Below are 13,013 nucleotides of genomic sequence, written 5' to 3'. Positions count from 1 at the left end.
CCTCTTGATCTTCCAGTGGCTGCGTTTGCTATTGTAGCAGTGAACAACTCTTTCACTTGAATGAGGGCAGCCAATAACAAGCTATGCCTTACAGTGGATCCACCCACTCTCTAAAAAGCTCCAGGTGAAGTGATGGCAGGCACCATGGCTCTCGCAGGCACCTTGTTGGGGAACCCAGCCTTAAACCAAATACCACTGTCACTTTTGTTTGTTTGTTAATAGTCTGTCCACCCTTCTCACTAGGACTCAAGGTAGATTCCCCCCCCCCCCAATTTTATCCTCACAGCAGCCCTGAGAGGGACAAATTGGCAGTTACTGGAGACTATCACTTAAATCTGTGATGCCATAGTAAATAACTTCAATGGTTTGTTTTTTAGAAAGAACAAAAATATTGCAGACCAGTACTATTTAATAAAAATGGAATCCGACTGAAGTGCCAGAAGTGGACAGTGTATGCTTGTTGGTGTGTAAACTTTATTCTGAACTATTGAAGCTGGTTTGACTCATGAGCTGACTTTAACTCATGGACAGCAACCCATTCACGCACATCTCAGCTGCTGGCTTAATTTGAGCTATGGACTGGATGTGGTTCTTCATAAGGGACTTTGATATGTTTTTCTGAGCCTATACTAGTGAAACCAGTGGGGTGTGGCCAGAGTTTTGCCCCAAGGAAAAGGAAGGTTGAAAGCGGGAGTGGTATAGTGGTTAGAGTGCTAGACTAGGATTTGGAAGGCCTCGATTCAGATCCCCACTCTGCCACAGAAACTTAGGCTGATTTGGGACTTGTGTCAGGAAATTCTGCAGTCTAAATTGGGTCACTTTGGACTAGAAGCCTTTAAGTAGAAATGCTAGTGTAGTTGTTCTTCCTAAGGCCTGCTGTTAAGGCACCTGGATCCTTTGTACTTTATTGAGAGGTCCTGGGGGCAAACAAAGAAATCAACTTGTTTCTTTCTGAAGATGCTTCTGTCTGAAGCTGCTGCAGTTTCAAATGAGTGTGGTAAGATATGTGAATCCTGCCTCTTCTCTGCTGCCTCTCATGCTTTATAATGTAGATGGCCTGTTTTTTTGGGCTCATTTAACTGGCAGAGGAGAGCTAGTTTTGGCACCAAGATGAGGGATGGGGGCAGGGTGGAGAGAAGTAAACAAAGTGTGTGTGTGTATTAAGTGCCGTCAAGTCACTTCCAACTTACGGCGACCCTATGAATTAAGATTCTCCAAAACGTCTTGTTAGCAGCCATTCTCAGGTCTTGCAAACTGAGGGCTATTGTCGGGTTGTCCTCTTTTCCTGCTGCCTTTCAACTGCCTTTTCCAGTGACTCTTGTTTTCTCATAACGTGACCAAAGAACGATAGCCTCATTTTAGCTTCTAGGGTTTCTTCATTGTCCAACTTTCACACCCATTTATAGTAACGGGGGATATTATGGCATGAATTGTCTTGATCTTGGTCACCAGTGACATTTAGGAATCTCATCTAGCTCCTTCATGGCTGCCCTTCCCAGTCTCAGTCTCCTGATTTCTTGGGTCCTCCATAGTGTTAGAACTCAATGGCACTAATGAAATTAAGGTCAATAAATTCAGCAGTAGCAAAACATATTTCTTCATAAGTCTACCTTGTAATCCTCCTTGCGTTTCAGTGAGAAAGGCAGGAGGGCATAAATGGAAGTATGTAGTGTTTGGCTGTTAGTTTAGATGGCTTTAAAGGTGGACTAGATTAGGTGGCTTTAAAGGTGAACTGAAGTCTTGGAAGATAGCTCCATCGGTGGTTGTTAGCCATGATAGCTGAACTGATCTCCATGTTCATAGGCAGTATACTGCTGCAGTGGGCCTTTAAGGACACTTGGGTGGCCGCAGTGGAAAACAAGTTGCTGGACTACATGGTCTATGAGTTATGTTCTTGGGTATTGTTTAAGATGAAAGGGCATAATGTAGTATTGACTTTTGTAGCAGGCAAAAGAGTAAACGTATGTCCAAAATGTACATTCAAATAACAGGATTGTGAATCTTTCTGAATTAAGACTCCATATTTCTCTTCTAGTGGTAAAAGGCAAGTGATTCCTCAATATACATGTAAGTTCTCAGTGCAATGTCCTGAAGGTCTTCAAATGCCCAATGGTATGTTGGTCTAGAAGACCTGTTTCACATTCATTGTGTTGGAAAGACACTTCCACAAAGCTGCATATTGGTTCTTTGTCTTTCTTAATCTCCAAAACACTGCATTAAGCCTGAAAATAATATTTTGGCTAAGTATTTTAAAGTCCCCATATCCATAGTAAAAAAGTAATGCAAATTACAAATAAGTAAAAAATACCCACAGTAGCATTTATGTGACCAGAATATGATCTTTGTAATACTGAGTGCATTGTTTTAATATACCAACAGTTTTCATGAAGAAACTAGATTAGTCATTGAAAGCACTTCAGGTTTGTTTGTTTTTTTAAGTTTGAATCTACATCCTCATTTTGAATGAATTGTGACAGGTTATATTGGGGGGGGGGGAACAGGTGTGATGAGCAGTTTTATTTTTGGATGAAAAGCACCACAATGAGGAAGTCATACTCAGTTTTGCAAGTCCATATTGTAGACTGAAGAGAGACTTGTATTTGGGATTCTAAACTATCCATTCAGAATTGGCATGGTGTGTTATATTGTTACTGTTATGTTCATACTGATTAACTGTGTTTAAAGTTTGCATTTCACCCCTGGAAAAGGTGCTGAGACAGGGGCAGGCTTCTTTTATAAGGCTTCTTGATGAAGTCTGGCAATACATGACATTTTCTTTTGTGTGGTTGTCCAACTAAGTCATACAACTTTTGTTTTGTATAGACTCAGAAGATATTGAGAGAACAGAGTAATTGGAAGAGTTGACTAGCAACCACATTACCATTGTTGAAAGGAAGAAAGCTTTGTCAGACTAAACCTTTTTAAAAGGTATGTATGAAGAATTTTATTTTCTTGTTGCAAAGCCTAGTTCAAGGGCTTCACTGTGCCATTAATTCAGCTGTGCCATACCTAGGGTGCTTATTAGCAGTTGTTTGTAACTAGATAGAGGTGTTCTTTTCCCAGAAACATGTGCACTGGAGTGTCCAGAACTTGTGTCACATTTAATTTTAAGTTCAAATGTTTGTGTTTTCCTATAAATAATTTTTTCCTTTGGAGGCTTGCTTGACCTTACACTTTCTGTAATAAGCTTGGTGTAGTGGTTAAGTGCATGGAGTCTAATCTGGGAGAACCTGGTTTGATTCCCCACTCCTCCACTTACACCTGCTGGATGACCTTGGGCAAGGCATAGTTCTGTCAGAGCTGTCCTTGAGAGAGCAGTTTCTCTCAGAGCTCTCTCAGCCCCACCTACCTCACAGGGTGTCCGTTGTGGGGAGGGGAAGGGAAAGGAGATTGTAAGCCTCTCTGAGACTCCTTTGGGCAGTGATGAGCGGGGTATATAAATCCAATCTCTTTTTCTTCTACGTGAACTGAACTACATTTGTTCTCATGTAGATGTGCATGAGTCTTTTTAAAAATAATGTGTGTGCGTGCACACTCCGCTATAAATATCAAATCCCTAAACAGTGGTGGGTATCATTGGAACGAGTATCCTTGACTGCCTTGACTGGAGTTCTGAATTCTTTGCAATTTTGTAATTGATCCAACAATCACAAGAAAGAAGTCCTTGTGTCGTTTCCTGTTTCTTTCTCTTGCTATGTTTGTGAGACACATCTCTTAATATTATCCTGGATAGTGTTGTAAAGCTCAACCAATGTCACTTTTGAATTTTACAAGCTGTCTTGGCTTCTCCACCTTCTGGGAGCTGTCCACACCTTGGGCCTGCAGGCTTAAGATCATGATTGGTTGTTGCTTACTCATGGCCATAGGCTTTTGATGGTTGTGTGGTACTGGTCACTCTGTCATCAAAACCATTTCTCTTGGAGTATAATGGTGGTTCTGCTGTGTCGGATCTTTCATCAGTGGAATATGTTGCCATTAGCTCAATGGAATGGTAGACTTTAACCTGTAAGAACTGTTTTGCATATGATTTTTCACTGGGTGAATTTTCCAATTGGTAATCCACCTATGTGTTTGAAGAGCTGGCTGACGGGGCAGGCTGGGGGCTCTTCTGTGGGTTGCCTTCAACAAGACTTTTGAGAATTAGAAACCAAGACTTCCCCCTTTTTTCCTGGCAATGTAGTTGAGTTTATTTCTTGTTTTAAATATACACAGGGTTCCAAGAAATGCTGCATTGGAAAACAGCATTATAGATTCCCCATTCAACACAATTCTCATTAGTTTTGTTCTTCCTACAGATGTGCTGACCAGAAGGATCCCTCATTTGTAGCCCTTGGTATATCTAGTGCCTTATAAATATGGGGTTTGGAAGTGACCTGAAGTATTCTCATGAAGCTTTGCTAAAACTGCAAGATTGGGAGTTGCGGCTACTGGAAATGGTGAAGAAATTTATGGCCACGAGAATAAAAAGTGACAAGGAATATGCTTCCACTTTACAGAATCTTTGCAATCAGGTTGATAAAGAGAGTACTTCACAACTGGATTATGTTAGTAATGTCTCTAAGGTATGAAAACAATATTTAGAAATTGAACTGAGCAAACTAAAAATTGTATGCATGTGTAAATGAATCCCAAATTTATTAACAACACACTAATGAGGAAATCTTAGAGATGATACATTGCAGTCCTGTGCTGACTTACTTCAGTCTAAGCAAATTGAAATCCATGAGTTTAGACTGAAGTAACACTGCACAGGATCACACTGTTAACATCCCTCGGGTACTGGTAGTCTGATTTAATTTGGGTACTGATCAGCTGAGTCACTTTGCCTCTGGAGTCCCTCTGATGGCTGGTATAATTAGTGGCTTTTTGTAGTCAATTAATTACTGTTTAGGTGAATCAGCAGTCCTAATAAGTACATTAATATTTTGAACAGTTTGAAGCAAGCTGCTGGTAATCCTTCAATTGAAGGTTAAATTTATACATTTAATATGCAGCTACACATATTAGGATGCCTCACTGTGATTTGTGCTATAAGCATCTGGCTGTGTTTGCCTTGTTTGAGTTTCTGTACTGGTATTAAGTTCTAGTACGTTCCCGCACCCCCCCATGAGCATTAAGTATTGTCTGATGAGAGCATAAGTGCAGAGCCAAGACTGATGATGTTCACAGTATTTTAAGCAAAGAATGTCTCAGCTTTTCACAGTTGTTAAATCTGGGTTTTTGAAATTACATTCTATGGAAGTAAAATGTTTGTATATGATAACTTGTAGCTAACTTGAAGGAAACAATTCGAATTAAACTTTTGAACAGTGAAGTAAAAAAAACAAGTGGTGTGTATATGCTTGTAGAACTGTATTATAAAATAACACAAAGGTTTTTACCAACACCAGATAATTGAGGGCTGCTATAAATTCATGTCTCTTTGATTCTGATAAATTTGCCGTTACCCCAGAGTACAACTTTAAAGGGTAATGGTTTACGGCATATGCCCCTGATTAACAGTAATGGGATCTTGACTTGACAGTCTTTGTCACTTAGCTCCTGCAAGAGGAACAAGATATGAGGAACCAGCATCATCATCAGTATTTTAATGGTAGCAATTTAGAGTTAGAACTGTACATGTTTGGGGAAGAAGGGCAGCTGTGGCTGCTTTGTGCTCACTGCCTTGGGGAGCACTGGGAAGAGGGCATGCCTAGATGCTTTTGGGCGGGAGGGGGCAGTTTTGCTTGTTATTGAATTTAATGGACACCTGGCTTTGTGGTTTTATTTCTGTCTAATTTCAGAATCCAGAGATTGAACAATGTCTTGTACACTTAGCAGACTTCTTTTCTGTAGCACAGCACAATGTGATTGCAATCTGTTGCCATCACCTGCCTGAGACCATGTTTTCTACATTTTTAAGGAAGTTCTTCAGTAGTGTGGCAGAGCGTGGCATAACCACTACATAATATGTGCTGGGTTATAAAATGATTGGGTATCCCTGTTCCCACCTTTTTCTTTCACCCTGTGGCCTTGCACCACTCTTCAGAAGTTGGGAAGAATTTTTTTCCCACCAAGACCTTGTAGACAGATGCTCCAGTGTTGGTGCTGTTTACAGATATACCTTGTTCCTCTGGCAATATTTGTGTCATTTGGTTTCTATTAGATATGTAGTTAAACTGGTGACTAACAGTGTCATTTTAAGCATAGTTATGCCCTTTTAATCCCATTGACTTCAATAAACTTAGAAGGGTGTAATTCTGCTTAGGATGGCAGTGTTAGTGAACCCATGTTTTGATAGTTATTTGTCAGCCATCTAGCTTTTCTGTTCCTTAGGCAGTAATGAAGAGAACTAACAAAATGGGAAAATGAAATAACATGTAAATGGGTTGGAATAGATTGTATAAATTACTTTTACTTGTCCTATTAGAAACATAATTCAGGTTCGTGAGCATGCTGCAGAAGTTGCTGCATTTCACTAGCTACCGTACTTTCTGAGTTGTTGGTTGTATGCTCCCCCCCCCCCGTAAGAATGATAGTTTCATTATAATGTCATTGCTTTTTCTGTACAGCTACTTTAGAGAACTTATTTGGAGCATTAATTGTGTTTACTGCAGATTTTATTTATTCTAGTTTTTGCAATCTCCATTTTTCAGCTGTGTCTCTGTTACATTGATTAATCATTTTATGAACCAAAGAATTTCTGGAGACCAAAAGTTTCATTGTTTGCTGTTCAAAGCATGTATTTATAGTAAGATGTCTCCATTTCCTTTTGTAAGATTTTGGTTCTGTAGACTGAATTCAGTTCTTCATGATGTCTTTTTGCAGTCTTAAATTATGATCATTTGCATTGCGAACGTCAGAAGTATTGTGTGAGTTCAATATCAGAATAGCTTAATTTACTGTGAAACTGGTATTTTGAGGAACTGGTAAGTGTACTTATACAAATGTGTGAATGGCTTAACAATGAATGGTTAGATAATCCGTCTGTACTTCAACTTCATAAATGTAATAAGACACATGTTCTTCAACATGCTGAATTGACTTCTGTTCGTGGTTTCCTAATAATAAATAAATGCTTTTTGAAACGTGAAAGTTTGTGCCCACATACTTTGTGTCTAAGCCAATAACAAATAAGGTTCCATTTTTCTTCAAGTCATGGCTGCTCATTGTACAGCAAACTGAACAGCTTAGCAAGATCATGAAGTCACATGCGGAAGACTTGAATGCTGGGCCGTTACATAGACTTACCATGATGATCAAAGACAAGCAGCAAATAAAGAAGAGTTACATCGGTGTTCACCAGCAGATAGAGGCAGAGATGTTCAAGGTATTTCACTTAATTACTCCTTGTTTTTAACTGAAAAGGATATTTGGCATTACAAGCTTCTCATCATTGTATTGGCAGGGAGAATCTATTGATGATTGTGGGGCCTGTTCTTGGTGGCCCTCTTGAAAGCCAGAACAGTCCAAGCCAGGGAATTAAGTTGAGAGAGCAGTTCTGTGGGTAAAATCTTTGACTTTCCGCCCTAGTTATCAGTTTTATGAGAAGCTAGGTTTTTTACTGCCTTTTTTATAAAAACTGTTCTAAGACTTATTATCTGAATTTGGATATTAGTAAACTTCTATAGGGAAATGTTGCTCATTTCCAGGTTAAACCATGAACGGTAGTTGAAAATAGTGCTAAGATGGCAGATGGGTAGTTAACAAATAACCAGTCATGTCGGGTAATTCAATAACACTAGGCTATTTGACGTGAGAAGGGACAGAAGTCAGTGCTAGGCACCAACTTTTTTGTGTTCAGTTTTCTCTGGAGGAGCTCTTCTTCATACGTAGTATGCATAATGTGAGGATTTCTTTGCCTACCTTATGAACGCATTCTTAACTTTACCAGAGATGCCCTTTTTGCTATATGTTTGGATTAAACATGTTAAAATAGCATTCATGTGATCCTTTATTTTGCCTTAAACAGATTACACAAGGATCACTTAAAACATTATACTGCAGAGGCTGACAAATTATTTTTCTTAGTAACATGTCACAAAAGGATCTGTAACATTTGCATGACAATTACTGTATGGTTCAGCACAGTTGTGGAGAGCTTCTGCATTAGTGCTGCATTTGTCAGTTGAGTGTCTTTTTATTAAATCAGAATGATTTAATGCCTTTTTTCTGTTTTTTGTCATGATAGGTAACGAAAACAGAATTGGAAAAATTAAAATCAAGTTATAGACAATTAGTTAAAGAAGTAAATTCTGCTAAAGAGAAGTACAAGGAAGCTGTGTCTAAAGGTAGGTATTTAATAGTTGGTTGTATGAGTGGTGAATCTGCATGACCCTTTAAGGAATTTTTTGCTGTCAAGTCACAGCCAACTTATGGCAACCCCATAGGGTTTTCAAGGCAAGAGACATTCAAAGGTGGTTTGTCATTGCCTGCCTCTGAGTAGCAAACCTGGGATTCCTTGGTAGTCTCCCATCCAAATACTGACCAGGGCAGAATCTGCTTAGCTTTCAAGATCTGATGAGATCAGGCTATCCTGGGCTGTCCAGGTCATACTTGTGCTTAATAAAACCACAGTTAAAACTAAACTGGTTGTTGGTGGAAAGTGCCATTAAGTCACAGCTGACTTATGGCAACCTGGTAGGGCTTAAGACAAGAGACTAACAGAAGTGGATTGGTATTGCCTGCTTCTGTGTAGCAATCTTGGACTTCCTTAGTATTCTCCTAAGTACTAACTAGGGCTGACCTAAACTGGCTCGCTAGTACAAAGCAACGTGAAATTCACTCTGTCTCCTCTACTTGCTCTTCCTTCAGATACCTGTTCTGAAGCTGACTGTATAGTGTGTATTGTCTGTAGGGATGGTCACAAACTGCAAACCAATGTGCTGTTTCCTGAACTGAACCTGTTCATTTAGGTTTGTGAGCCATTTAAAGTTTAAACCTCTGCTTTCTGCTCCCCAAGAAAGTGGCGGGGGGCAGAAAGCAGGGATTTAAATGGCTCAGAGCCATTTAAACCTAACAGCTGAGCAGTGGACCCCATTTAACTCTCTGGTTTTGCTCCCTTCTGCTTTCCAGAGAGTTAAATATGGAGATGAAGTGCCTCCCAGGGGACATTACACCCCCTCCTTTCTGCTGGCTGTGGCTTTCTCTGATCAGCAAAAAGGAAGGAGTAAAATGCCTCCCAGGAGGCACTTCACCTTCTCCTGTCTGCTGGCCATGGAAGTTAGTCATGGTTCTTCAGTTCATGTAACTTCAGTTTAGGTAACTTCAGTTTCCCTTGCTCGAAAGCCAGTTGAATTTGACTCTAGGGGGTGTTGCTCATGTCCGTTTCCAATCCAAAGAGCCAGCGCTGTCCGAAGACTTCTCTGTGGTCATGTGGCCAGCATGACTAAATGCCGAGGCGCACCAACACTGTTACCTTCCCACTGAAGTGGTACCTATTTATCTACTTGCAATTTCTTGCTTTCAAACTGCTAGGTTGGCAGGAGCTGGGGCCAGAGACAGGAGCTCACTCCGTCACGCAGCACTAGGGTCTCGAACTGCTGAGCTACTCACCTTCCGGTCTGCAGCTCAGTGTCTTTAACCTCTGAGCCAAAATTCATGACAAACTTTAGTTCATCAGCCGGTCCATGCCCATCCCTAGTTGTCTGTTTTTCTGTTTGCTTTTCTATCTCCTGGGATGGCTTTCTGGACCTCAACTCAATCTTTTGGGTTTATATACATTTTTTAAATTTTGAGCAAACTGCCTTTTCACTTCCCTTATCAAAGCTGAATGTTTGTGAATATTGTTGATGCTGTCATTTATTCAGTAGTTAGGATGTTTGTGAATGTTCTATTACATGCAACAAGTTAGTCAATTGTTGCTAAAGTCTTCACTAGAAGAAATAAAAGTTAGTATATTACGATATAAATATTGACTGTGATTGGAAGGACTGCTTCAGTTTAAGTAGAAGGCATGCTCTATCCCAGTATATATTTTTAAAAAACTTTTAGTAGGTAGCTGCTGCTTGAGAGAAGACAAGTTCAAAGCTGCCTTAGGCTGATGGAACTAGTTTGGCGTTTTGGTAATGCAGTATTACAGTATGGTTAGCAATGAAATATTTAAGTAGAAGGTTTTTTTCATTGACAAAATATTTAAGTAGAAGGTTTTTTTCATTGACAACTTAAAAACTGAAAAATCACCAGGCCCAGATGGCATACATCCGAGAGTTCTGAAAGAACTCAAATGTGAACTTGTAGATCTCCTGACAAAGATATGTAATCTTTCCTTAAAATCTGCCTCCATTCCTGAGGATTGGAAGGTAGCTAATGTCACTCCCATCTTTAAAAAGGGTTCCAGAGGAGATCCGGGAAATTACAGGCCAGTCAGTCTGACGTCGATACCGGGTAAATTGGTGGAAACCATTATTAAGGAAAGAATTAGTAGGCACATAGATGAACAAAACCTATTGAGGCAGACTCAGCACGGTTTCTGTAAGGGAAGATCTTGTCTCACTAACCTGTTAGTGTTCTTTGAGGGGGTGAACAAACATGTGGACAAGGGGGATCCAATAGATATTATTTACCTTGACTTCCAGAAAGCTTTTGATAAAGTTCCTCATCAAAGGCTCCTAAGTAAGCTCAAAAATCATGGGATAGAAGGACAAGTCCTTTTATGGATCAAAAACTGGCTAGTTCATAGAAAACAGAGAGTGAGTGTAGGTGGGCAATTTTCTCAGTGGAGGGTGGTAAGCAGTGGGGTACCGCAGGGATCAGTACTTGGTCCACTGCTTTTTAACTTGTTCATTAATGATTTGGAGATGGGAGTAAGCAGTGAAGTGGCTAAATTTGCGGATGATACAAAGTTGTTCAGGGTGGTGAAAACCAGTGAGGATTGTGAGGCACTCCAAGGGGATCTGTCAAGGATGGGCGAGTGGGCGTCAACATGGCAAATGGGGTTCAATGTGGCCAAGTGCAAGGTGATGCACATTGGAGCCAAAAATCCTAAATATAAATACACATTGATGGGGTCTGAACTGGCAGAGACTGAGCAAGAGAGAGATCTTGGAGTTGTAGTGGATAACTCACTGAAAATGTCGAGACAGTGTGTGACTGCAATAAAGAAGGCCAATGCTATGCTGGGGATTATTAGGAAGGGTATTGAAAACAGATCAGCCAATATAATAATGCCCCTATATAAATCAATGGTGAGACCTCATTTGGAATACTGTGTGCAGTTCTGGGCACCACACCTTAAAAAGGATATTATAGCTTTGGAAAAAGTGCAGAAAAGGGCAACTCGAATGATAAAAGGGTTGGAACACTTTCCCTATGAGGAAAGGTTAAAGCGCTTAGGGCTCTTTAGCTTGGAGAAAAGACGACTGAGGGGTGACATGATCGAGGTTTATAAGATTATGCATGGGAAAGAGCAGGTAAAGAAAGAGGTACTTTTCTCCCTTTCTCACAATACAAGAACTCGTGGGCACTCCATGAAACTGCAGAGCGGTCGGGTTAGAACGGATAAAAGGAAATACTTCTTCACCCAAAGAGTGATTAACACATGGAATTCACTGCCACAGGAAGTGGTGGGTGCTACAAGCATGGACGGCTTCAAAAGGGAATTAGATAAGCATATGGAGCAGAGGTCCATCAGTGGCTATTAGCCACAAGGTATAGCTAGGGGCTCTGGGGCAAGTGATGCTCTGTCTTCTTGGTGCTTGGGGGGGGGTCAACAGTGGGAGGGCTTCTAATGTCCTGGCCCCACTGCTGGACCTCCTGATGGCACTGGTATTTCTGGCCACTGTGTGACACAGAGTGTTGGACTGGATGGGCCTTTGGCCTGATCCAACATTGGCGTCTCTTATGTTCTTATGTTCTTATGACCAGTTTATCTAAGTAAACTACTAAATAAGACTATAGTATATTGGTTTTAACAGTCGGTCTATTGAAAGTCTTAACCATATTAACTGACATTCAAAGCTTAGACAAGAAATTATGGTGGTGCAGTTGAAGTGAATTAAGAAAAGATTAGTCTTAAACATCTTCAGATGAATCAGTTTAGTGTTCATGAAATTCTGTGCTGATCTTAAGTGTAGGCTGATTAACTTGGAAACAATTGAAACATCCTGTTTAGTCTAGTTTATAAATTATTCCATTTTAAGTAGTAGCAGAAGTATGTGTTGTATTATGTTTAAATTTTTATAATGATTGACATTATAAGGCATATAATAAAAATCAAAGTATATATTCAAAGTGATTTCTAACATTGTAAGATATCACAAGTTAATTATCTGCAATTGTCATTAGTGGGATGAACATTTACGGAATGCTTATACAAAGGCAGATAGCTATAGGAATGAGAGAACTGTGCAACACTGTTGAATTCTTCTTATTAAAGAAGGGCAGAAATACTTGCATATTAATGTCCAACTAACACATTACATGTTCATCATACTGGGTACTCCAGAATCAAAGAGTGAAAAGCTTTGAAAAAGGATTTTAAAGTATTTGTTGCAAGAAACTGCATTAACCTCCTAGTGTACCACTGTAACTGACAAGCCGGTTATAGTCATTAGAAGTAAAGTACTTGTAGAGTTTTTCCTTACAAAAGGGATGTTTTAGAAAGACATCATAGTCTGGGGACTTTTGCTACAGTCCTTAAAGACCAGACTTGCTGCTAATCATTTGCTGTAATATTTAAATCACATCGCAGCTTCTAAACATGCCAGATTATCTAGATGGAGGTCTGCTTATAAGAACATAAGAACATAAGAGACGTCAATGTTGGATCAGGCCAAAGGCCCGTCCAGTCTAACACTGTGTCATACAGTGGCCAGAAATACCAGTGCCATCAGGAGGTCCACCAGTGGGGCCAGGACATTAGAAGCTCTCCCACTGTTGACACCCCCCCAAGCACCAAGAAGACAGAGCATCACTTGCCCCAGAGCCCCTATCTATACCTTGTGGGTAATAGCCACTGATGGACCTCTGCTCCATATGCTTATCTAATTCCCTTTTGAAGCCGTCCATGCTTGTAGCCGCCACCACTTCCTGTG

The 13,013-nt window shown here is 40.2% G+C and overlaps 1 protein-coding gene across 1 annotated transcript in view; it reads left to right on the top strand.

Moving 5' to 3' along the window:
• Positions 1-4,354: 4,354 nt before the first annotated feature.
• The window catches only part of FER (fer (fps/fes related) tyrosine kinase), a 203,354-nt gene continuing 194,695 nt past the window's right edge, over positions 4,355-13,013 (top strand). Inside the window, exons 1-3 of the mRNA XM_015423161.1 lie at positions 4,355-4,562; positions 7,136-7,309; positions 8,171-8,270. Coding sequence (XP_015278647.1) covers positions 4,356-4,562; positions 7,136-7,309; positions 8,171-8,270 — 481 coding nt within the window. The 5' untranslated portion in view covers position 4,355. The remainder of the gene's footprint in view (positions 4,563-7,135; positions 7,310-8,170; positions 8,271-13,013) is intronic.

This window comes from Gekko japonicus, unplaced genomic scaffold (assembly GCF_001447785.1).
Source record: "Gekko japonicus isolate JY-2015 unplaced genomic scaffold, Gekko_japonicus_V1.1 scaffold621, whole genome shotgun sequence".
In the NCBI taxonomy this organism is placed as follows: Eukaryota; Metazoa; Chordata; class Lepidosauria; order Squamata; family Gekkonidae; genus Gekko; species Gekko japonicus.
This window is presented reverse-complemented; position numbering and strand designations above follow the sequence as displayed.